This window comes from Juglans microcarpa x Juglans regia, chromosome 1D (assembly GCF_004785595.1).
Source record: "Juglans microcarpa x Juglans regia isolate MS1-56 chromosome 1D, Jm3101_v1.0, whole genome shotgun sequence".
In the NCBI taxonomy this organism is placed as follows: domain Eukaryota; kingdom Viridiplantae; phylum Streptophyta; class Magnoliopsida; order Fagales; family Juglandaceae; genus Juglans; species Juglans microcarpa x Juglans regia.
In genome coordinates, this window is record NC_054594.1 from 33625595 (window position 1) to 33650392 (window position 24798).

The following is a 24798-nucleotide window of genomic DNA, read 5'->3' on the forward strand; positions in this document are numbered from 1 at the left end:
AAAATTGAAACTCATCAATACTAATGGATCTTAAATTCAAGAATAATAATTAAAGAAATTGCAGATGGCGAAAAAGCATTGCAGCCACCAGTTTATGATATTGTTCCATTTAGTGAACTTCACAATTATAAAGATTCCATTGTAGAGATAGGTAAATATTTATTCAAAATTTTTAAATCCTTTCATAACTATATTTATTAACAAATTAAAAACTATAAACATGATTTGTTAGATTTGTTGGCAATTGCATTATATATTAAGCCAACTAGAGAAGTGAAGATAGCAAATGGTTCTAAAATCTTGCAAGAAATATATTTGGTTGATCAAAGGTAAACATATTCTTTAAATTATGTATTTATTTATTGCATTTCCAATAATATTTTTTTTTTCTAATTCCATCTATTGACATCAAATTATTGTTTACTCGCTTAAACCCTGTGTGCTTGACTTTGTGGGATCGGTTTGTTGATACTGAATGTCAACAAATTTCAGAAATTATTGGAACTAAACCAATCATTTTTGCCAGTCAGTTAAAAGTCACTTTTTATAATGGTATTATTGAAAAATTTAGAATTCTATATTTTTAAAATATAATGTGTTCATTCTGTATCTAACACATCGTTTTGACCTAAAACTCTCGTTGTCATCTCAACCAACAAGTATGTTTACAATAAATCACATAATTCCTGATGCAGTATCATTGCAAGAATGGTAATACATGTTTCTTATTTTCATTTGATTTTAAAATAAACTCTTATTAATTTTTGTTTTCAACATATAATTGTTACATTTTCAAAAGTTATTATTTGTTTTTAATCTCTCTTAAATTTTTGCAGGGCAAGAATCAATGATTTCTTGCTTGAAGATGTGATTATAAAATCTTTGGATCCAACACACATATTTGTCACTGCTCATACTGTCCAGAAATTAACAAACATTTCTGATGTTGCAGAACTTCTCAAGGCTTCACAACCTGGAATAGTAAATTATATTCTTAACAATATTTTTTTTAATTATCGATTATTACAACGTAATCATTTTAATATTTGTTATAAATATCATATAGAAATCAAAATTTTGGGTGAAAGGCAAGATAAATGTGCTTGATCTCTAACAAATCTTCTTTTATATGTCTTACATTGGATGTAATAAAGGAACAATCTATGATTACAATGAAAAATTCTTATGTTACCATTGCAAATACATGAGCATTACACAACTACGGTATGCACCTTTTTGCTAAACCTTTAGTTCACATCCCTTCCTTGAAAAGTTTAACATATATTTTCTGTACATTCTAAGAGATAATTATATTTTTGTTGGTAATAGTTGTTGAGTGTATGTTGAAGTTGATGATGGTACAAGACAGCTTGCTGCAGTAGTAGTTGGTGAAATTGCAGAAAAAATATTGGGTTATTTAGTAATTCATTTTATGAATCATACTTGCCCATAATACTATATTTTTAAAACTTTTTCAATTCAAATAATACAATTATAAATCAAAACATAATTTTTATAATAAATTCTGTATTTTTTTTTTCAGGAGCATTTACCATTCTTAGAAAGTATGGTCAAAGAAATCTCAGAAAAAGAATGGATAATTGAACTTCATGCAGATGTAGAACAGATGAGCCAACAACGGCATACAAATTTTAATATCTTATCAATTAATTCTGCAAAAGAGGAAGAAATATGTTAGTTACTATGGTTGTAGCATGAACTTTGGTTATTGTTTAGGACTTAAATCAAACTACATTTTGTAAGCTTATATTAAGTTTCTTTTGCATATATATTACTATGATTGTGGCATGAACTTTGGTTATTGTTTAGGACTTAAATCAAACTACATTTTGTAAGCTTATATCAAGCTTCTTTTGCATATATTATTTGTTTTCTTTCACATTTGATTTTTTTTTTTCCAATTAGGTTATAACTTTTTATTATTATATGATTTATAAATTTGTAAGAAAATATAATTTTTTTTTATAATGAAATTATGTTATTTTTATTTCTATCTATATATATTTCATATATATATATATATAAAATGACCATATATATTTTGTCCCCAGTGGGCAAATGTCCCTTAGACGTTCCATCACTATTAGTATAATATATATGTGATAAAGTGTGTGTATGATATAATTTGATTCAGAAGATAAATTTTAAAATTTAAATAATTTTATTTGAAATTAAAATTTAAATCTTACAAATCAAATTATGCTACTTGGATGGTGTGTGATATAAAAAATTTTAAGTAATGTAAATGGTATATTCTAAACACTGCCTTGAAAATATCATAACTCGATTGATATAGATCCCAACTTATTTCATTGTAAATACCTGATTTATTTTCGGAATTCACCAAATACCAACTTATAATTGAAGTTCGTTGGATTGAAATAAATTGAATAATTCCGAAAATAAATTGGGGTATTTATGTTTTATTTTATTTAAAGACAGCAAATTAACAATGAACTGACACAGTTAATTCAATTTAATCTTCGTTAAGTTACTTTATTTTATTTTGTTGAGGTTTTTTATGAGCAATTTATTTACCCAATTTATTCCCGCCTGGAAATGATGCCATTTTCCTCTTTTTCTTTAATCGTTTGTAAAACTCCTGAGATCGAGTTTTAGAACTTGTTTAGATAGTGAGATGAGATAATTTTAAATGAGTTGGATAAATTATTGTTATAATATTATTTTTTAATATTATTATTATTTTGAGATTGGAAAAAGTTGAATTGTTTATTATATTTTGTATTGAAATTTGAAAAAAGTTGTAATGATGAGATGTTATGAGATAATTTGCTCATGCATTCCTCTCTGGTGCTTAAAAGCACTAGAATCGATTTCTGCATATGCAAAATCATAACTTTTAGAGATTGATTTTACATATTAAGAAAAACTCTCACATTGAATTATGCATATTTGAGCCAAATAATAAAAAAATATTATTATTAATTTTTTTCCAAACTTTTTTTTTATATATATATTTTGCAATTAGCACCACTGCAAATTCTATCATTTAGCACCCACTAGAATTTTTTTTCTTAAAATTCTATCGGTTGGTAGAGAGAGAGGGGGAGGAGAAAAAATAATAAAATAAGATTTGTAGAGTGAATAGTGCATCTTTAAATTTGTAGAAATACTGTTCATAACTATATAAATTTTTGAATATGCATAATCCAATATGTTGCTGCTGCGGTTTTTTATTAATAATCACAATAAATTCTCTAAATATATAGGGTTCACAAATTGAATAAATGAATAGGATGAGGATGTTCAAGAAATAAGGAAATTTTGAGACCTTTTCTCCTATTAACCTGTGTAATTCAGTGAAAGGAAAAATGGGATCCAGGCTACGGTCTTTGGAAAGCAAAACTTCATTTTCTTTTCAACAAGAGTTTTCTATACATCAAAGCTACAGAAAACACATAATAAATTCTTGTAAACCGACTCGTTTCCTAAACTCTATGGCGTTTACTACCACCAAATATTACACTCAAAACATTTTCATTACAGAATGAAACTAACAACAAACTGATAAACTGAAACTGAACCAACAAGAAAAATGGACAAAAAAAAGAAAAAAGAAAAGAAAAGGAAACATTTAGATTACCAACCATATTCATCGGTAAACCTTCTGTGTTTAGTAAGAGGAACTCAGGTTGTGCAGTTTTCTCACTAATCTTTCTGGGAGTGCCAATATATGTTCTCTCCCATAAAGTCGTGTGTTAAACATATACAGAGGTGGCAGTTTCTTGTGGTGATTAGCATGTAGTCTAGTAGGGTGTTTTGTTCAGGTTGGTGATTATCGTGTTAGTGTGTTGGTTGGTGATGATGGGTATGAGGGGTATGTGCACAGAGGTATTCATTGGACATAAGTTGTTTGTGTTTAGAAGGGAGAATGCTAGGTGGTGGAGAATCATTGAAAATAGTTGGCGTGTGGTGAAATACATTTCCTTAGAGCATGAAGCTTTGGAGTGGCTGGGCTTGATGGTGAGGGAGTGTGCTGCGTTTTTGGGCTCCCCAGAGTTTATTAGAACTCGTAGAACTGGAAATGCAGTTTTAATGTTGCAGAGGGGTTGCAACAGCAATGGAAGGTATATCTCCATTTCGGAATTTGGGCATGAGAAGAAGAGAGGTATGCTTGTGGTTCCAGAAGGTAGGAAGGGTGAGGGGTGGAGGAAATTTGGAGATATTTTGAAGGAGCTCATGACTCATCCCTCTGTTTTGGGTGTGAGAAACAGAGTGAAGGCACTCCAATGGTTTTCGCAAGAAGACAAGCAGAAGGTATCCAGGGAAGAAGGTGGTGCTCCTTCGTCCATGGTGGATGCCTCAAGATCGTACAGTGAGGTCCTTCAAGTGCAGAAAGTACGGCAGCAAGAAGTGAGTGGAGCGGTGCCTATCGTGCCTGAGGTAGTGCAGAGGTCGTGAAGAGGCAGTGAGACAGTTGAAGATTATTTGTTAAGGGCATTGAGTAATATGGAGGTAAAAGTAGGGTTATTATTGGAAGAATTACTGGAGCTTAAACGTTGCGTTAAGGGTAAGGAATTGGAGGTTTCGGGCTAGGCTTTGGGTTCCAATCATTTGGGACAGGCTTTGGTTTAGGGGGAGTTGGGTTTAAGGGAAGGGAGTATGGGTCAGGCTGGGTTGCAGGCTGGGCTGGCGAAGGGAGTACAGGCTGGGATGCAGGATGGGCTGGCGAGTTACGGGCCGGGCCAGGCCGCAGGCCCAAAGAAGGCCTGGAAGGTATTTCGGTCTTCTCCCAATATTTTGGGGCAGAGTCTAGTTCACCTTCTCGCGAAGCCGATAAGTGCCGCAATGGTTCCCTTACTGGCACATAAAGCTCCGACGGCCGCCGACGAGCATCATGGTGGGTTGGCTCAGTCACCTCGACGGGAGGTTATCGAGGAGGGAGAGTTGCCGATTCAGCATGGGCCTTTAAATACCACTTTTTCGTCGACGGTTTGTGGGTTGTCGGTGGAGGAGGTATAGAACCTATCGTGTGTGAGGGACGAAGGCACAGAAGCGTTACTTGTGCAGTCCTACTCGTCGGAGCATGGGTTCTCTCTACTGAGGGCCCCAATAGAGAAGCCGATCAGTAAGAAACCTCTGAGTTTGGAATGTCCGCTGCCGGCTCGTGGGTTGGTGTTGGAGGATGCTCAGAAACAGCCGTGTGTGGTGGATGGAGGCACATCAGTGTCTCCTGTGCAGCCTGTTACGTCGGACCAGGGGTTATTTTTGGAGATGGGTGTTTCTGAGGGGAATGTAGTGGAACTTAGTGGTGATTTGGAAGTTTTCAGTGTTACTGAAAATGCAGCGGAACCCAGTGTTGAATTAGAAGTTGTATGTGGCTCGGAATTAGCATTATTTGCTTCTGCCAGTAATGCTGAGGAGGGGGCCATTTTAACACCTTTGTGTACACTCCCGCCCAGATCTAACTATGGGAGTTCTTCGTCGAGTTGGGTTTTCAAAAAAGTGGAGGAAATTCAGGAGGTCATTGGGATTTCGTTTGGAGGTTATGAAGAATAATTTAAGGCTTTACTCGTAACACTTGAGGCTAGTCATTCAAAATCAGCCTCAAAGCGGGATAGGGAGCTTAAAAAGCTAACTTGCTCTATTAATTATGATGTGAAAAAAGGGAGTGGCGGAAGGGATCGATCGAGGGGGAGGGGTAACATAGTTTTTTATGAAGCCTAAGATTTTATCATGGAATGTACGAGGACTTAATGGTCGCAATAAACACCTTCGTATTAAGGCATTATTGCAGTTGTGGAAGGGTGATGTGGTGTGTTTTCAAGAAACAAAAAGGAGTTTCATTGACAGAAAATTTGTGCGAAGTTTATGGGGGTGTTCATACGTGGCTTGGTCCTATTTGGCCTCTTTGGGTACCTCAGGTGGAGTTTTACTTATGTGGGATAAAAGAGTGGTTGAGTCAATTGAGGAATGTGTCGGAGAGTTTTCGGTTGCGTCTTTATTTAAAAATGTGGCTGATGGATGGGAATGGGCATTCGCAGGTTCCTATGGTCCCAACTTGGATCGGGATAGGATAAGGTTGTGGGAGGAATTGACGGGTGTATATTCCTTATGGGATGTGTCGTGGTGCATGGGGGGTGATTTTAACACTATCCGGTTCCCTAGTGAGCGTTCAGGGCACTATCAACATTCTATGGCCATGGAAGAATTCAACGAGTTCATATTTGATCTGGATTTCATGGATCTCCCTCTGGTCGGGGGTGAATTCACTTGGTCGAATGGACGGGTTTGGTCAAGATTGGATGGATTTTTAGTCTCTCCTTCGTGGGAAGCTAAATATCCGGAAGTAAGTCAGAGAAGACTAGCTCGATTCAGTTCAGATCACTATCCCATCCTTTTGGATTGTGGGGGTATTCACAGGGGGCGAGGTTATTTCAAGTTTGAAAATATGTGGCTAACAGCAGATGTCTTTGTAGAGATGGTTAGTGGTTGGTGGTCTTCATATCAGTTTTCTGGTACTCCAAGTTACATTCTTGCAAGTAAGCTGAAGGCTTTGAAACAAGACTTGAAGAAGTGGAATTTGGAGGTGTTTGGTCATATTGACAACCAGAAGACTACACTATTGAAGGAATTACAAGAACTTGAGAATAAGGAGCTTTTGGGGGATAATTCGGAGGAGGTGTTATTAAGGAAGGGATTGGTTATGGCAAATCTGGAGAGGGTTTTGTTATCAGAGGAGATTACATGGCGTCAAAAATCCAGGGCACTTTGGTTGAAAGAAGGCGATAGGTGTACGAAGTTCTTTCACAAAGTGGCTAATTCACATAGGCGTAACAATGCCATCGAGTCACTTCAATCAGGCCCTCAGGTGATATCTTCTCCTTCCGAGCTAGAAAATCACATAGTACAGTACTATGAGTCCCTGCTCTCAGAATCGGTTACTTGGAGGCCAAAGCTTGATGATTTGAATTTTGAGGCAATTAACTCGCAGAGCGTGAGTGTGTTGGAGAGACCTTTTGCTGAAGAAGAGATTTACAAGGTCATATTTGGCATGACCAAGGATAAAGCACCGGGGCCGGATGGCTTTTCAATGGGGTTTTTTCAAACTTGTTAGGATATTGTAAAAGGGGATGTTATGCAGGTCTTTAGCGAATTTCACGCCGTACAGAAATTTGAAAAGTCCATTAATACGACCTTTATTGCCCTTATTCCTAAGAAACCGGGGGTCCCGACTATTGAAGACTTTCGGCCTATAAGTTTGGTTAGTAGTGTTTATAAGATAATCTCGAAGGTTCTTGCTAACCGGCTTAGTCCGGTGTTAGAACATATTATCTCCAAGTCTCAGAACGCATTTATTCAGGGGAGACAAATTCTTGACTCAGTTCTTATTGCAAATGAGTGTTTGGATTATAGACAACGGGAGGGAGATTCATGTGTTTTGTGCAAGCTTGACATGGAAAAAGCATATGATCATGTGAATTGGGAATTCCTTTTATACGTGCTTGAGAGATGTGGTTTTGGGGATAGGTGGATTGCATGGATGCACCATTGTATTTCAACCGCCCGGTTTTCAGTTTTGGTTAACGGTACACCTACTGGTTTTTTTTGTAGGGGACTGCGGCAGGGAGATCCTTTATCTCCTCTATTATTTGTCATAGTTATGGAAGCTTTGAGTAGGATGGTGCAAGCTGCTGTTGGGGAGGGTTTTTAATGGGTTTTCAGGTGGGTAATGGTGATGGTGGTACTATTGTCATATCACATCTTCTTTTTGCAGATGATACGTTAGTATTTTGTGAAGCTAAGAGTAGCCAGATCCAAACTTTAAGAGCATTGCTACTTTGCTTTGAGGCAGTGTTGGGGTTAAAGGTGAATCTAGGCAAGTCTGAGATGGTTTCTGTGGGTGTGGTTTCTAATATTTTCAGGCTAGCTAGCCTCCTGGATTGTAAGGTGTCTTCTTTTCCAATGAAATATTTGGGTCTCTCGCTGGGAGCAACTTTCAAGAATAGAGCTATATGGGATGGGGTAGTGGAGAAGATAGAGAAAAGGCTGGCTGGCTGGCTGGAAACAGGTGTATCTATCAAAGGGGGCCGTCTCACTCTTATCAAGAGTACTCTTACTAATCTCCTCACTTACTTCTTATCTTTGTTTCCTATGCCTGTAGGAGTGGTGAACAGAGTGGAGAAACTCTTTAGGGCATTCCTACGGGGAGGAATGGGGGAGGAGAAGAAATTTCATTTGATTAGATGCAAGACTGTTTGTGCCTCAGTTGTGAACGGGGGGTTGGGTGTATATAACTTGAAAATTTTCAACAAAGCTTTATTGGGTAAATGGCTATGGAGATATCATTTGAAGGGGAATCATTGTGGAGGGATATTATTGACGCTAAACATGGTGTCGCTTGGCGTGGTTGGTGCTATAAGGAAGTTAGTGGGGGCTATGAGGTGGGTTTATGGAAGTATATAAGGAAGGGGTGTCCATGTTTTGTAAATCAAGTCCGCTTTGCAGTTGGTGAGGGTAGTCGTATCAGATTTTGGCAGGATGTGTGGTGTGGTGTCCAGGCTTTGGAAAGGGTTTTTCCGGCCTTATACCGTATTGCAGCTAATAGGGAAGTTTCAGTGGCTGAAGTGCGTATATTCTCTCATGGTGCATATCTGTGGAATATCCTTTTTAATAGGAATTTTCATGATTGGGAATTACCTATGGTTTCAGAATTTTTCAATTTATTATATTCCATGGAGATCCCTTTGACACAGCGAGATAGTTTGAAGTGGAGGTCTAATAATCACAAGTCATGTACAGTTAAGGCATATTATAGCATCTTGACAACACATCTTGAGATTATTCCGTTCCCTTGGAAGAAGATTTGGAAGTCTCGTGTGCCCCTTAGAGTAGCTTTTTTCGTTTGGAGTGCAGCTCTTGGGAAGATATTGACCACGGACAACTTGAGGAAGAGAGGATGTATAGTATTGGATTGGTGCTATTTGTGTAAGAAGGATAGAGAATCTGTGGACCATCTATTACTACACTGTGAGGTAACAAGGGAGTTGTGAGATGAGATCTTTCTGAGGGTTGATATTGCCTGGGTTATGCCTATGAGGGTGGTGGACTTGTTGGGATGTTGGTCAAAGTTGCAAGGTTGCAAGCAAGTGGCAACAGTGTAGAAGATGATTCCGTTGTGTATTATGTAGCGTATTTGGATGGAAAGGAAAGCGCCTTGCTTTGAAGATAAGGAACGCACAAAGACTGAGTTGAAGAATTTTTTTCTCCACACTCTAATGTGTTGGTTTTCTACTATTGTATTACATGGAGACAATGTTCAGGATTTCTTGTCTTTAATTTATCACTTTTAGAATGTATTTAGGAGTTCCTTTGTATACGTCCCATGTACAAGGACTAGGTCTATTTCATTCATATATATAATCTCTCTTTTTACTGATAAAACAAAAAAAACATATAGAGACTCAGGGTATGTACATAAATTGATGTTGAAGCTAAAGGTCCATACAGAGGTAAGATATGACAGGGCCTGCTCTTCGTTTAGTCCGCTGGCTAACCTTCCACTTCTCTACAAGAACCTTCTTCATGTTGGCGCAACCAGAAACCATGGTGGCAACTCCAGCTGCGGTTATACCAGGGCAATAAACCATGTGGCAGGATTCAAGCAGGGTGCAATTCTTTACCAGATGACTTATACCAACATCAGTTATTTGACGGCAGTGTGACAGCAGTATTTCTTTGAGTAACGGACAGCCTTCTCCTAATTCAGCCATTGCCATATCCCCCAAATTCTGCTCCATTGGACAAATGTGTTAGATTGAAAAGCAATTGTAAGAGGGAAAGACGTAAAAAATTGTATGAAGGATTGTTGTGCACAAGTTGACCTGTACGTAATCACCATTTTTTTATGACCTAAACATGTATATAATGATATCACAATCCAACGAACTTCACTGTCATCCACATAGGTAATACATGTGCATCAAGAAAGGTCGTTTACTTGACGCTGGACACCACTATGTGGGATCAAGGGAGAGCGCCTGGAAACAATCTTACCTCTTGGCATTTTTATGAAGAACCCCTAGGGGTGGCTCAAGTGCTAAAGGCGGCTTGGGGGTGCACTCACCCCTAGGTCTAAAGTTCAAATTTTCTTAGGTGCAAACAATTTCTAGGGGCCATTGAACTAGGGGATTTTCCCCTTGAATTAACTGAGGTGCATTTATGGAAAACTCATTGCCGAGGGCCTGTGCACCCCCGGGAGTAGTCGGAACGCAGTTTCCGGAAAAAAAAAATTTGTATGAAGTGGCCACTCTTGAGGCCAAACCACTGCACTTACACTCAGCAGCCAAGGGCTTTATCATTGTACAAAGCAATGGCCTCCATTACACATCAGTATGCACATAAAAATCTACTCTTCCCATTCAATGTACAATGGGAATGACCTGCTCAAAAAATCAAGTAATTCTGTACTTTGCACATGTCTGCAATCAGACTACAGCATTTTTTCAACCTTTCACCCAAAGTTTTCAACCCATCTTAACTGGACAGGGTGAACTTCAATATAGCAGCAAGATTGCAGTAATTTGGTGACTATCTCAATTTCAAAACTCATAAAGCAACAATTATGTTACTAATCAGATAATAAATCCAATGTTAATGCAAATTTATCACATAGAGAAGTTTAAAAGTTTAAACTAATGATTGAAAGAGAAAAAGAAAAGGGGGGAAGGGGGGGGGGGGGGGGGGGGGGAGGGATATGGCAGCCCTCAAATTGCAAATAATAGAATTTTTAGAAACATGAGCGGACGACCGAATAGCTTAAAACCTTCTTTTCAATACGTTATTTCTTTGGGCAGCTGCTACATATTTTAATGGGCTGAGTTTTCATGTATCTTTCAACGTTCATAATTTAGGTGTTTCTCTTGTATACATCTTGGACTAAGCCTTTGTCCTCTTCAATAAAAAGTTTCAATCCCTCATGTGAGTGTTTGTGTGTGTGTGTGTGTGTGTGAGGAGAGAGAGAGAGAGAGAGAGAGGACACACCTGGAGAACACTTACATCCAGGGAACTGAGTTGAGGGCACCCTCTTGCAATGGCTATTATCCCAGCATCTCCAATTTGGTGGCAGCCACTGACATTTAGATGCTGCAGTGAGCAACCCTGACCGATGGCAACAAGAGCCTCATCTCCAACCCTAGTGATTAAAAATAAATAAAAAATATATATATATCACTCAGAGGTCTTGTAGGGGTTACAATCTTCCAGATAATGACAATATTTATATATAGATTTCACCCTGACAAACATTTAATGTAGGGAAAAAAATGCATCTAATTCTTATAGTTTAAAAAGAAAAAGAAAAAGCTGTGTAGAATGTTTTTACCTATCACAAAACCGAAGGCTAAGATCCGTTAGAGACTTGCAATACTCGCCAATAGCAACAATTCCTTTGTTCCCAATCTATTAACAACAAAAACAAAAGATGAGCAATGCTATTTAAAGGCCTTTACACCATACACCACCCACATGGCATAATTTGATTGTGAGATTCAAATTTTAAAATTTATCTTCCAAATCAAATCATGCCACGTGGATGGTGTGTGGTGTAAAGGCTTTCAAATAGAATTACTCTTTAACAAAAACATATATATATATATCTAACTATTGTATCGGTTACAACAATTACTCCAAAAAATTATTATTCAGTAGAAAATATAAGGCTCTGAAAAGAAGGATAAAGCAAAATTAGGTTAGGTATATATTTCCTATGTTAACCATAAGTTTGAAAAATAAGTAAACATCAACATGTTTAGAAACATATCTAGTTTACAAAATTTCCTCCCAAAATTCATTAAATTCACGAACCAGAGAGAGTGTGTGTGTATGAGAATTTTGTTTGGAAGGAATAATATTTGAATATAAATAATGCACGTAATAATTTGAATAATGTAAAAAATAGATAGAGACAGAGAGAACCTCATAACAGCGACGAATGTGAAGTTTCTTCAACTTCCTGCAGCCCCTACCTATACCGCAAATACCTTCATCTCCAATACCAGAACAATCTACCAAGTGAAGAGCTTGCAAAAGCTTACAGCCCCTTCCAACTTCAAGAAGGGCATTGTTACCAATCTTCTGGCAGAATAACAGTGCTAACTCAGTGAGTTGTCTGCAGATATCAAGAGCTAGCGTCAACACTTATTACAAGAGTATCAATAGACAGCATCATGCAGGATTTCAACATATTTAGCCATGAACCAAGTTAGAGCAACTTGCTCTGATCCATGTAAAATGCAAGAAATATATTTTATTAAGCAGTACATAACCATAAAAGCAACGAAAATGGTACTGAATCTATCCAACCCCTTAATAGGAGAGGAAATTGACACTTTGTTGCAAGTTAGATAATAATTTGACCCAGTACACTGATTCACTTAATATTTTCCATTCTCAGTAAGTTGAGTGGAAAACATTTACCAAGCTGCAGCAGAACAGAGATAAATATCTATCTCATGGCTAACTTCACATCTTGACTTTTCAAAATGCCAAGGAAACAATATAAAATAGTTTCCCCAAGTTACTCATTGGAATACTGGTCTGAACAAGGAGGCTAGTAGTTTGTCTACCCAAAACATGACTTCCAGTCAATGCATGCATATTGTGACCACATACAGAAGTAACTTAGATTAAACAAGAGAGAAACATACTGGCAAGATTTTCCAATGGATTCCAGTCCCATAGTTCCGATATTATGGCACCCATTAACCTCGAGATGTGTAACTTCCTTGCAACCAGTTGCAATTGCTTCCAAGCCCTTGTCGCTCAAGAAATAACAATCACTTAGGGTAAGATTTTTTAACTTCTTACAACCATTGCCAATTGCCTGTAGACCCCTGAAATGTGTCATAAAAGAAAACGAATAAAGAACATGATTATGTGCAGAATCTGAGATGAGAAAGACTAGCTCAAGTTCATCCATCATCCCAATACTAGAAAAGATAAATGTCTCCAAGAACAAGACAAAAAATATGCCACGTCTTGTTATCATTCAGATAAGTGGCATAAAAATTTGGCAAAACTGAGTTCCTTTATAAGCTTATCATGCATTGATAAGGATGACAATAGTAAGTGAAAAAATAAGTTGTATCTCAAGAAGCTCCAGCGCTCATTCAAAAAGGAAACTATTGACAGATGAAATCAACAATTATATATCCTAGAAGCTTTCAAAAAGACTGTAGAATAACTAACCTATCAGTAAATCTCTGCAAACTGTATAGAGCTAGCAACTCAAGCAATGAACAACCAGTGCCAACAGCTGCCAAAGCCTCATCAGTAACATTAACACATTGTAGCTTCAGAACTTTCAAAAGAGGACATCCCTTGGCCACAGCAAGTAACCCTTTGTTGCTTATGCACTCTGAATCCAAGGACAGGGTCTCCAAAGATTTGCAGTGCGACCCAACTGCTTCTAGTGAGATGTCTGTTATTTTTGCACAAGCTGCAACACCAAGAGCTTTTAATGATTTTCCACACCCAAGGGCTAATTCAACCACGCCCTTGTCACTCAAGCCTTCACAAAATCGCAAATTCAAGTCTTCAAGTTGCCTACAGCACTCTCCAACAGCAGCTAGACCTGGATCTCCAACATAACAACCCTGAAAAAAACAATGTGAGCAAGAAAGGCTTAGGAAAATGCATTTCCCTGGCATAAAAAAATCGTGAGCAAAACACAATCAGAAGAATATGCCGATTTGATGCCCAGCTCTCCCAAATGAAGGATTAAAACATGTGAAACAGAGGAGTCAATGATGTCCCAAAACTGCCTTTAGAAGAGGTTTTGGCCTCATTGCCTACTACATGCATACTGCACGTACTGAAATGATATTCTGGAAATGTCATCCTCAGTGGAATAAACCCGCATTCAATCACAAACTCAGGCAAGAGATTACATGATACAATTAACAAACAAAAAAATAAAACACAATAACCAGTTTTGTGTTTAATTAACTGAAGATTGACCTGTAAATCCAGAGACTTCAACGACCTACACTTCTGAGCTACAGATACTAAACCCATACTTGACACATTATTGCACCAAATTAAGCTCAACTTCTCAAGCTTCGAAAAGCCTTCCCCGAGGACAGTCAACCCAGCATCTGATATGTAAGACGTCTCAAACTCGTTGTCTTCAGACCCAGCTTTCTCCTTCACATAACGCAGCTTTGGAGATGGGCGAAAAGATTCACTGCCAAATCTTCTTCCCTGCATTCAAAAAAATTATATAGATGCCTCATCTTCCCTGTAATCAAGCGACCCAATGCAATTTTTTCCATAAGACTCAGTGAAATCAAGCAAGTTCAAAGACCACTCGCACAATGAATATGCCCGAGTTCCTCTTCAGTCTTCCCCCAAATGCACTACTTGTTTTCATGGAAAATATATCTAAGGAAATAAATGACCCTTTCTAATGTATATTAGATATAGTATTTTCCCGATGTTAAAAGCGCAAAAAGATGAACCAATGAATCCAAGCGATCCCCGTTGCTTAATCGGAACCGATTAATGATCAAATTGTCCGTGTAAATTACCTTGATCGTTCAAGATTACATAAGAATTGTTCAGGATTGCTAGCAATCATGGATAATCTCAAACCTAACAAGTCAGCATCGGAAATTAATTTCATAGAAATGGCTTACGAACTGAGCGGGGAGCGATAATCTTTCGTCAACGTGGACGGTCTTGACATTGACGAAGCGGCGAGTAATGAGCTTGACGAAATGGTCAGGGCTACCGGAGGCTCCGATACGGAGGGTGGAGCGGCTGAGGCGCTCGAGGTTGAGCCAGCGCTTGCAGACGAGGGAGCAAGCGTCGCGGCTCGGCTTGGAGTCGAGGCGCCGGAAGATCTCTACGAGCAGTTCGTCGGGGAGACAAGTGTTGATCCGATCGTGACCTCGCATGATTAGAGAATTGGATTATCGGGAAACGAGGTATGTGTGTCGGTAGAAGGGATCGTTACGGATTGGGTTGTGTGTTTCTGTATCAGGGCTTGTGTCTGCGTGAGAAATGAGAATGGAATGTTTTTGTTTTGGGCAATCGGTGGAGTCGGCAGTTTGCTGGAAGGATTCGTGGTGTTCTCTCGGCAATGCCCATTCTCTTCGACTTTCGCGTTTTCCTCCAGTAAAAACGCCTTGTTACTGCCGGGCTTAGACCTGACCAACTGCATTATCTTTTCGTTCTTTTTTCTTCTATATTATAAAACTGATAACCTTATTAAAAACTTTCAATTTTTTTCTTTTTTTTTTCTTTTTTTTTTTTTTTTTTTTTTATGTTTAGACACACCTTAATCAAATTTGTTTTAATCGTCTTGTGACACAAGTCGTTAATTTTATAATCTTATGAAGTGATGAAAGATATGTTCGAAATAGCGAGTCAACCCTTAAATGGCGTGATTGTTAACCTCGAAAATGATTAGAATGGTTAACATAACCGCTCCACCACTTCTTTTGAGGTCAATCATCTCTTATTTTTCAAGATTTCTTCTACTTCATGTTTTCAATAAAATTTGGTGGTGATGTGTGGGCTATTTATGTGTTTAGTAAGTCTATAGTATAATAGATTATGCAAAGAACTTTTTAATTTGTTCGTCTTGATGGAAACTCATTTCATTAAAATTTAACGTGTTTGGTCGATTTGAAGAAACAAACAAATAAATAAGTAAAAAGAAAAAAAACATTAAAAAAAAATGAATATGTGAAAAGTAAGGAGGTCACTAAAACCTAATGTAGTCTTCCTTGTGGAGACAATTTTGCAAGATGTAAATACTAGTAATATTAATATTGTGAATAGGTTAGGTTTTAATTTGTTTGTAAATATTCGACTGGTTAGTAGATGGGGTGGACTTTTTGTAATGTGGAAAAATGGTATGAATCTAGAACCTATCTTTGTGAATAGTAATGTAATGATCTTGTTGGTGTACTCGAATCCTATTCATAATCCTTGGCTTTTAAATCTTGTCTATTGACCTGCGCAATACAACAAAAAAGGAACTTTTGGGAAAATCTAGAAAAAATAACACAAAACTTTAATGGCCCTGTTCTTAGCATCGAAGATTTCAACTCTGTCCTTAGGCAATCTGAAAAACTGGGTGGAAGGCTTTATGCTAGTTCTTCACAACAAAATGGTCTTAGAGCTTACATGGAAACAAATGGAATGGTTGACTTGGGTTTTAATGGGCCTAAATTCACTTGGACAAACAATAGGCATGGTAACAGAAACATCAGAGAAAGAATTGACAGAGGGGTCACTGATCCACTTTGGATAAATCTTTTCCCAAATGCCACTCTTAAACATCTTTCAATCAACTCTTCGAACCACTCGTCTATTCTTTTGGACACCATGGGGAATAACTACCACAGAAATCCTTTCAAATTTGAAAAGTTTTGGATAAGAGACCCTACTAGTAAAATGGTCATTCAAAAAGCCTGGAACATTCATATTGAAGGAACCCCTGGTTACATTCTCTCCAAAAAATTAAAAAAAGTGAAAAATGCTCTAAAATCTTGGAACAAAAATTATTTCGGTAACATTCAAACCTCCATAAAAAACTTGAGTCAGGCCCTTTCCCAAATTCAAAGTCAAAACCTCACACATCAAGACATGCATCTTGAAACCAAATAAAAGAACAACTTGATGGACAATTGAAAAGGGAAGAAGTTCTTTGAAGACAAAAGTCACGGGTTCAATGATTGACTACGACTGATTTAAACACGAGATTTTTTCACTTGTCAACCACTATTAGAAGGAGGGTCAATTCCATTGAAAGTTTGAAATTGAATCAAAATCATTGGACTTCTTACCAAAATGCCATCCAAAACAATTTCCATAAACATTTCAAAAGCATCTACAGTTCCTCCAAACTTATTCCTCATGCTAACCTGGATGACCTTTTTTGGGAACAAATCTCAGATTTGGATAATAATTTTCTATGTGAGATTTCCACTGAGGATGAGATCATATGTACCATTAAACAAACTCCCTTAACAAAATCCTCTGGTCCTAATGGTTTTACTGGGCTGTTTTACAAGCAATATTGGGACATCATAAAAAAGGATTTCATTGCAGCTATAAAATTTTTTTTCTTTCATGAAAAACTGCTAAAAGAGCTGAACCACACTCATATAGCTCTCATTTCAAAAATCACCAGTCCAAATACCGTTTATCAATATAGACCAATTAGTCTATTGAATGTCTGCTATAAAGTGATAGCAAAAATCTTTGCAAATAGACTCAAATCTTCCCAAAGATCATCTCTCATTACCAAACGGCCTTTATCCCAGGTAGATCCATTCAAGAAAATACCATCATTGTCCAAGAAATATTTCATCACTTAAAAAAGAAAAGAGAGAAACATGGGCTTTTGGCTGTTAAAATTGATATGGAGAAAGCGTCCGATTTGATGGAATGAAATTTTATTTTTGACATAATGTCAGCCCTTGGTTTTCATAGAGTCTGGATAAACTGGACAAAAGAGTGTATTACCACAATTTCCTACTAAGTGATCATTAATGAAAAACCTTGTAGTTTTTTTCACCCTTCTCGTGGCCTCAGGCAAGGGGATCCTCTATCCATTTTCCTGTTTATCCTAGGAACAAAAGTGCTAACTAGACTTATCTCCAGAGAAGAAAACCTTAGCAATCTTAAAGGTATTAAGAACAGTAGAACCAGCCCTTCCATTTCTCATTTATTATTTGCTGATGATCTTATTCTCTTTGGAAAAGCTTCACATCAAAATGCTCAAATCTTCATGAATTGCTTGGATACTTATTCCTCTTGGTCCGGTCAAAAAGTTCACACCAACAAATCTTCCATCCAATTTAGTAGAAATACTCTTTCTTATAAAAAGAGAGAGGTGAAGGAGATTTTAGGTTTCAAAATTGCTTCATCCAACATTAAATATTTAGGTCTTCCCTTCTCTTTTAAATCCTCAAAAAAGTACACTTTGAAGAACTACAATAAAAAATCTTTGATAAATTGGCTGGTTGGAAAGCAAAGGTGCTCTCTCAGGCTAGTAGAACCACTTTAATACGTTATGTGGCTAGTTCCATCCCCTTATATGCTATGTCTTCTCTTGTGATACCAAAGTTCATCACAAAAAAACTTGACCAAGCCTTTTCCAAATTCTGGTGGGATTTCCTCCCGCAAAATCTAAAAATTTTACACCAAAATCATGGAGCTCCATTTGCAGACCAAAATCCATGGGGGGCCTAGGTCTTAGATCAATCTCAAATTTTAACATACCTTTAATGTCAAAAGTTGGTTGGAACATGACAAATGGATCTAAGGCTATTTAGAAGAATGTTCTGTCGTCCAAGTACTTGAAAAACTCCAGTTTCTTTAACACTTTTCCAAAAACTTTTGACTGTTGGACATGGAAATGTATTATAAAGCAAAGAGATTTCTTAAAACAAAGTGTGTGCTATCAGATTAACAATAGAACAAACACAAAAGTTTGGACATATCCATGGATACCAACTCAACCAAATTTTCAACCAATCCCAAAGAATTCTTCCATAGAAATGGACTTGTCCTTAACTGTTTCTGAACTCACCATGGAAGAACCTAGAGGATGGAATATCCTTCTTCTACAAGTTTTGTTCTATCCTGATACAGTGAAAGAAATCCTCAAAATCCCTTTAGCACAAACTGATTTTCAAACACAGGAGGATAATCTGCAATGGATGCACCACACCTCCAAAAAATTTTCTGTCAAATATGCTTATGCAGCCATTACAAGAGACTCCCACCATTCTCAAGAGCAATCAAATGTTTGGAAAAATTGTGGAAATTAAAGATTTAGGATAGGCTAAAGTTGCTGAGTTGGAAAATTTTAAATGAGATTATCCCCACAAAATCTTTAATAAAAAGAGTCATCTCACTTACTGTTGAAGAAGCTAGCTGTCCTATCTGCAAAGGTGAGGAAAAGTCACAAACTCATTTATTCTTGTCATGCCCATTCATTAGGATTCTTTGGAGAAATTCCCCGTGGCCTTTTAAATATATCATGCTTTGCAAATGAAGAGATATGCAAATAGATGGAATGCATAATCTCCCCTGTAGAAAAACTGAACATACCCCATAGTGAGGAACAAAACTTTCAAATTTTTTCCATTAATACTATGGATAGTATCTGGATGCTAAGGAACAAGATTGTTCATGAGACTCTAATCCCAAATGTTAATAACTTCATTTCTGGAACTCTCAGAACTTACAATGATCACTATAATGCGTGGGCCAGCAAACAAGTTAATGAAAGTCATAAGTGGAAATCAACACCTATAGGTCATTACACTCTATTTTTTTGATGTAGCTATAAGGAGAGTATGTAGTACAGTAACAACATTATGTAGGTCAGAAGATGGTACCCCAATGTTTGTTACTACTAAGCATATTGGAGGTCAAAATGCAAAGCAGGGAGAGGCTACTGCAATGTATATTGGAATTGAAGAAGCACAAAACAACCATGTCAAAAAACCTGTCATTGTAAGTGACTCACTTGTAGTAATGCAAGCAGTACATGATCCTGAAAAATGCTCAGACTAGATCATTCAACCCATAGTCAAAGACATCAGAAATACTTTGCAATACTTTGACAGCTAGGAAACAAGGAAAATACACCGAGACCTGAATCGATGCGCGCATTCCATTGTGCAGTGGGCATCGTCAAAGAATTTGACAGGAATCATACCCCACAATCTCATTCCACCATGCCTTTTGAATTTTTATAGTGGGAATGACCCTCCCACAACTTTGTAATTATTGTAATGAATTATCCATGAAAATGTATTTTGGTGGTTTTTAAATGAAACGTATCTTGTTCAGGAAAAAAAATAAATAAATAAAAAAGTAAGAAGATTTAGCCTTGGTAGTTGGCACTTAGTATTTTAGTGTCCACTCTGTCGTATTTTTTTTATGTGTGGACTAGCATAGTCATAATGTGAGCCCATAATGGGCTGGGCTATTTAGTGAGCACTTCAGGAAGCTCTTATTCTCACCCCATATATATATAAATAGAGTTGGCCCATTAGACTCCATGAGAGCCATTTTTGTGATAAGAGGGAAAAGAGTAAAAGTCTCCTCTACACACAAACACCATATTTTTTTGAGATACACGAAGGTAATGGCAAGCTCATCTTTTAACCATGGAGGAGGTATGTTTTCTTCTGTTCGTGAGTTTAAGCATGCTATGATAATAGACAGACATGATTTTATTTATATGTTTCATCAATTGGTATCAGAGCTTCCTGTCTCATTTTCATGGTTGTGTGAACTCTACCTTTATTTTTTTGTTTTCTCTGTTGGTTGTTGAGACCATGAGATTGAGTGCATTCATTTTATCCAGAAGTTGTATACAAATTTATTTTAGTGAAATTTTAGAAATGAGTTGTCATAAAATAAATAAATAAATAAATAACATGAGAGAAGATGGAGGTAAAACGCCAATGTCTGTGTTCTTCTTTACCTTGTTCATGGAGAAATTCCAGTAGATGCTAGTATGATGGTTTAAGACAAACACTTGTTTTGAGTTATGGTGGGAGTGGGATTCAAACGTGCGGATCTTTCTTTCTTTTGATTATTTTTATTTCTTTATCTTTACTTTTGAGTATGTCAGAAGTCATCTTTTACTTTTTGAAAGGAAAGCCGATTTGAAAAACATGTAGCATTCACGTGAAAAGCGCATGGTACATATTATTTTCAAATCGGTTTATGGAAAGTTGTTCATGTCAAAAGTACGTTTTGACATTTCTTCTTTGGTGCATATATTATTTTTAGAAAACCTTCAAAGGCTACTATTAGCCTTTATCACTTCTGCAAAGCTAGCCTACCATAGTTATATATATTGCTTATTAAAAAAAAAAAAAAAAAGAGCAAGGCTGCCACATTCTGAAACACTGCAAGATATTTTTTAATTGTTTTATAGTCAAGACAAAGGCACGATGGCAAGATGTTTTTAATTTTCTTATAGTAAGACAAAATCTGCTGATTATCTTATAGAAAGACAAAATCTGCAGAAGGACACGTCGACAATTTTGGCTTTTTTTATTATTATTATTTTTGGGCTTCTGCAAACTTGTCATGCATGTTTATAAATAAAATTTGTGTTGAGCCTCCATATATAACGATATGTGTATGTATATATATATATATATATATATATCTTTGTGTGACAAAGCCGATGATTTAATTGGTTATGTTCATACCTATCGTAGGACTAATCATAATAAATTATTGGATATAATAGGGGTTTATTTAAATATATATATATATATATATGTATAAATGGGGCTCATTGCTTGCAGATGGTAATTTTACTAAATTTCATACGAATAATTAATTTACCATATCGGTAAATATTTATTTGGCTGAACACTTAGGACGATAAAGAAATTTTTAAATATCATGTACTTGGTGACTTGGTTATATCCTTTCGATAGCTAGTCATCTTAAGTCGTTATATTTAATTATTTGGCTTTATCATGCGAAATGATTCATTGTGTATTACGAACCCTAGTATAAATTTGAGATGAGATTCGTGTTTAGGTGTCCATTGTGTATTATGGACTCTAAAATAAATTTGAGATGAGGTTTGTGTTTAGGTGTCCATTGTGTATTACAGACCCTAGCATAAATTTGAAATGAAATTCATATTTGAGTGTCCATTATGTACTAGGACAATAACATAAATTTGACATACATATTTAATATTGAGGAATGAAGATAATTTAGATATGCATTTTCACATGCTTAGTTAATTTCCTTTGTGATGTCCTCAACTTTTGGGAATTCTGGATTGTCTCTTCAATTATCTGATATGAAAACACTAACCGAGACTAATTATGAGGATTGGCATGAGTCCCTCACTATTAGTTTGGCAATTATGAATCTGGATTTGGCCTTAAGGACTGAGATACCTGCCAAGCCTACTAATGAAAGCTCTATTGAGGAGAAAACTCACTATTAGCATTGGGATAATGAGGCACACCATTGACAAGTCTATTAGGCAGATCATTCACCAAATTGATAATGCCAAAGATTTTCTCGACACTGTTAGGAAGAAGTTCACAAAAATTGACAAAGCAGAGAAGGGAACCCTCATGAAGTTGCTTACTACCATGACTTACGATGGTATCAGTAGAGTCTGTGAGCAAATTATGAAGCTTACTCATTTCTTTAATAAGCTGAGAGAAATGAAAGTTGAGTTGGCAGATAGTTTTCTAGTGTGGCAAGTGCTTGAGTCTCTGCCATCTCAATTTGATGCTCTCAAGACTACATACAACACTCAAAGAGATGAATGGAGCTTGAGTGAGATAACTACTGTAGTCTCTCAAAAGGAAGAAGTGATAAAAAAAAATGGGAGGTCTCAGGCTGTATTTGTTATAACTTAAGACTTTGGAAATTTCAAGAAAAAATTTCCTAAAAGCAAAAACAGCAATAAGCCATATAAGGTGAAAAATGTTGGAAAGTCTCCTTGACAAGCTAGCTTGGTACTTCTTTTAATCATAAGAAGGAAGTTTTTAAAGGAAAAATGTAATTTTTGTGACATGTTTGGACACAAAAGGGCAAATTGTAGGAGATTTACAACTTGCTTAAAGAAGAAAGGTACACATATGACACTAGTATGTTTTGAGTCTAATATGATTGATGTTCTATCTAATACTTGGTGGTTAGATACTGGTGCAACAATTCACATTATAAATTCTTTTCAGAAATTAAGAAGTATCGGAAAGCCGAGTGATGGGGAGTTGATGGTGAATATGGGTAACAACATAAAAGTTAAAGTTGAATACATTGGAACAATTAGACTCCTTTTGGCCTTTGGGAGTTTTTAGACCTAAAAGACACTGCTTTTGAACCTTCCATCAGGAGGAATCTTATTTCTGTTTTTCTTTTGGACCAATGTGGTTACACTTTTGTATTTGCAAGCAGAAAAGTTACGATACATTATGACTGTTGTGATTGGTTCTGGTGTTTTGTGTGATGGTTTATATAAAATTAACTTGATTCCCATTTTAACTAATTGTTCTTCTAATACACATGTTGCGAATGCTGCAATTGGCTCCAAACGTAGTAGAGTGAATGAAGCATCTTTCATGCTATGGCACAAACGATTGACTCACATTTCCAAATCTAGAATGGAAAGGTTGGTCAAAGATGGTGTCCTTGTTAATTTAGATTTTCTGATTTTGACACTTGCATTGATTGTATTAAAGGAAAGCTAACAACTAAAATGAGAATGGAAAAGATTGACAAAAGAGATAATGTTCTAGATTTGATACAAGTTGATATATGTGGTCCCATCACTCCTCCTGCCTTGGGGAATTATAAGTACTTCATCACTTTTATTGATGATCATTCTTGTTATGGTCACATTGAGCTCATTCGTGAAAAGTCTGAATCATTGAAAGCCTTTAAAAGTTTCAAAGCTACTGTTGAGTTTCAAAAAGACAAACGTATTAAAGCCGTGAGATCTGATAGAGGTGAAGAGTATTATGGAAGATATGATGAAACTGGACAAAATGTAAGACCATTTGCAAGATTCCTTCAAACTTTTGGGATTGAGGCACAATATACCATGCCTGGCACTCCTGAGCAAAATGAGATTCCAAAAAGAAGAAATTGTACTTTGATGGATATGAAACGATATATGCTTAGTCACTCGTCTTTACTTGAGTTCTTGTGGGGAGAGGTTTTAAAAACCGCTGCATACATTTTGAACCAAATACCGAGCAAGTCAGTCCCTAAAGACGAGTGACTAAGCATATTTGGACAGGAAAGAAACCCAGTTTGCGTCATTTTCATGTTTGGAGCTGCAGGGCAGAAGTAGGGCTGTTAAAAAAAAACCGTTTACCCGACCCGGCCGATTTTCCGAATCGACCCGACCCGAAAAACCTGACCCGATTGATGTAAAAAAGGGAACTGGTTAGCCGAACCCATTTTATTTTTTAAACAGTTAATACCCGAAACCCGATTTATATAAAAACCTAATTGATTTTACCCTGCCCAATACCAGTAAGGCAGTAACTCTCCTCTCTCTCTCTCGACGGCTCACTCTATAGCTCTCAATCACTCTCCATCGCAACTCTCAATCATTCTCTCCCTTGCAGCTTCACTCTTTCCCTCGTAACACTCTTGTAGTCACATCTGAAGGCTACTATTTCTGCCATCTTGCCAAAGCTTTCTGGACTCGTGAGGCGCACATCTGGAGCCATTTGAGGTACTTTGGATTTGTTTTCTTTTTGGGTTGATTTTCGTTTTCTTAAAAGGCAAAAGTAATGGGAGACGGAACTCATGCATCATCTAATCAGTTTTAGTGCCACCTTTTCCAATGCTTCATCTGTAATAAACTAATGACTTCTTCAGACCAATGCATTCCTAAGCATTTCCTTCAACATGAGAATAAATTATAAAATCCTAGGTCTTATGATGTTGGTTGTCTGAATGATGCTCTCCTATTCTTTTTAATAAATTAATTTTCAAAAAATCAAATTAATTAACATTATAAACTAAAAAATAGAAAAATATTCAGAAAAATGAAAACTTAATATTAGAAAATTATAAGAAAAAAGAAAAAAATAATTTCAGAAGAAAATGAAAAAGGAAAATAATGTAAAAAGAACATAATAAATAATTATAAAAAACAATGCACAATGGGGTTGCCCTTGTGTGTTATAAAAAAACAAAAATAAAAACAAAAAAAAGGGTCGGAATACCCGTTTCTTCTGAAATTTTGGGTCGGGTATTCAGGTGAATGGAAACAGA

At 36.5% G+C, this 24798-nt stretch overlaps 1 protein-coding gene across 1 annotated transcript; it reads right to left on the reverse strand.

The window, feature by feature from the left end:
* Positions 1-3366: 3366 nt before the first annotated feature.
* Positions 3367-15152, reverse strand: LOC121241745 (F-box/LRR-repeat protein 4). The gene is made up of 9 exons (XM_041139624.1): positions 14679-15152; positions 14002-14244; positions 13231-13637; positions 12690-12875; positions 11959-12151; positions 11366-11442; positions 11026-11176; positions 9446-9773; positions 3367-3755 (listed from the first exon to the last, which is right to left on the reverse strand). The coding sequence occupies exons 1-8, from the start codon at positions 14937-14939 to the stop codon at positions 9477-9479; spliced, it is 1815 nt and encodes a 604-aa protein (XP_040995558.1). The 5' UTR covers positions 14940-15152; the 3' UTR covers positions 3367-3755; positions 9446-9476.
* Positions 15153-24798: the final 9646 nt, after the last annotated feature.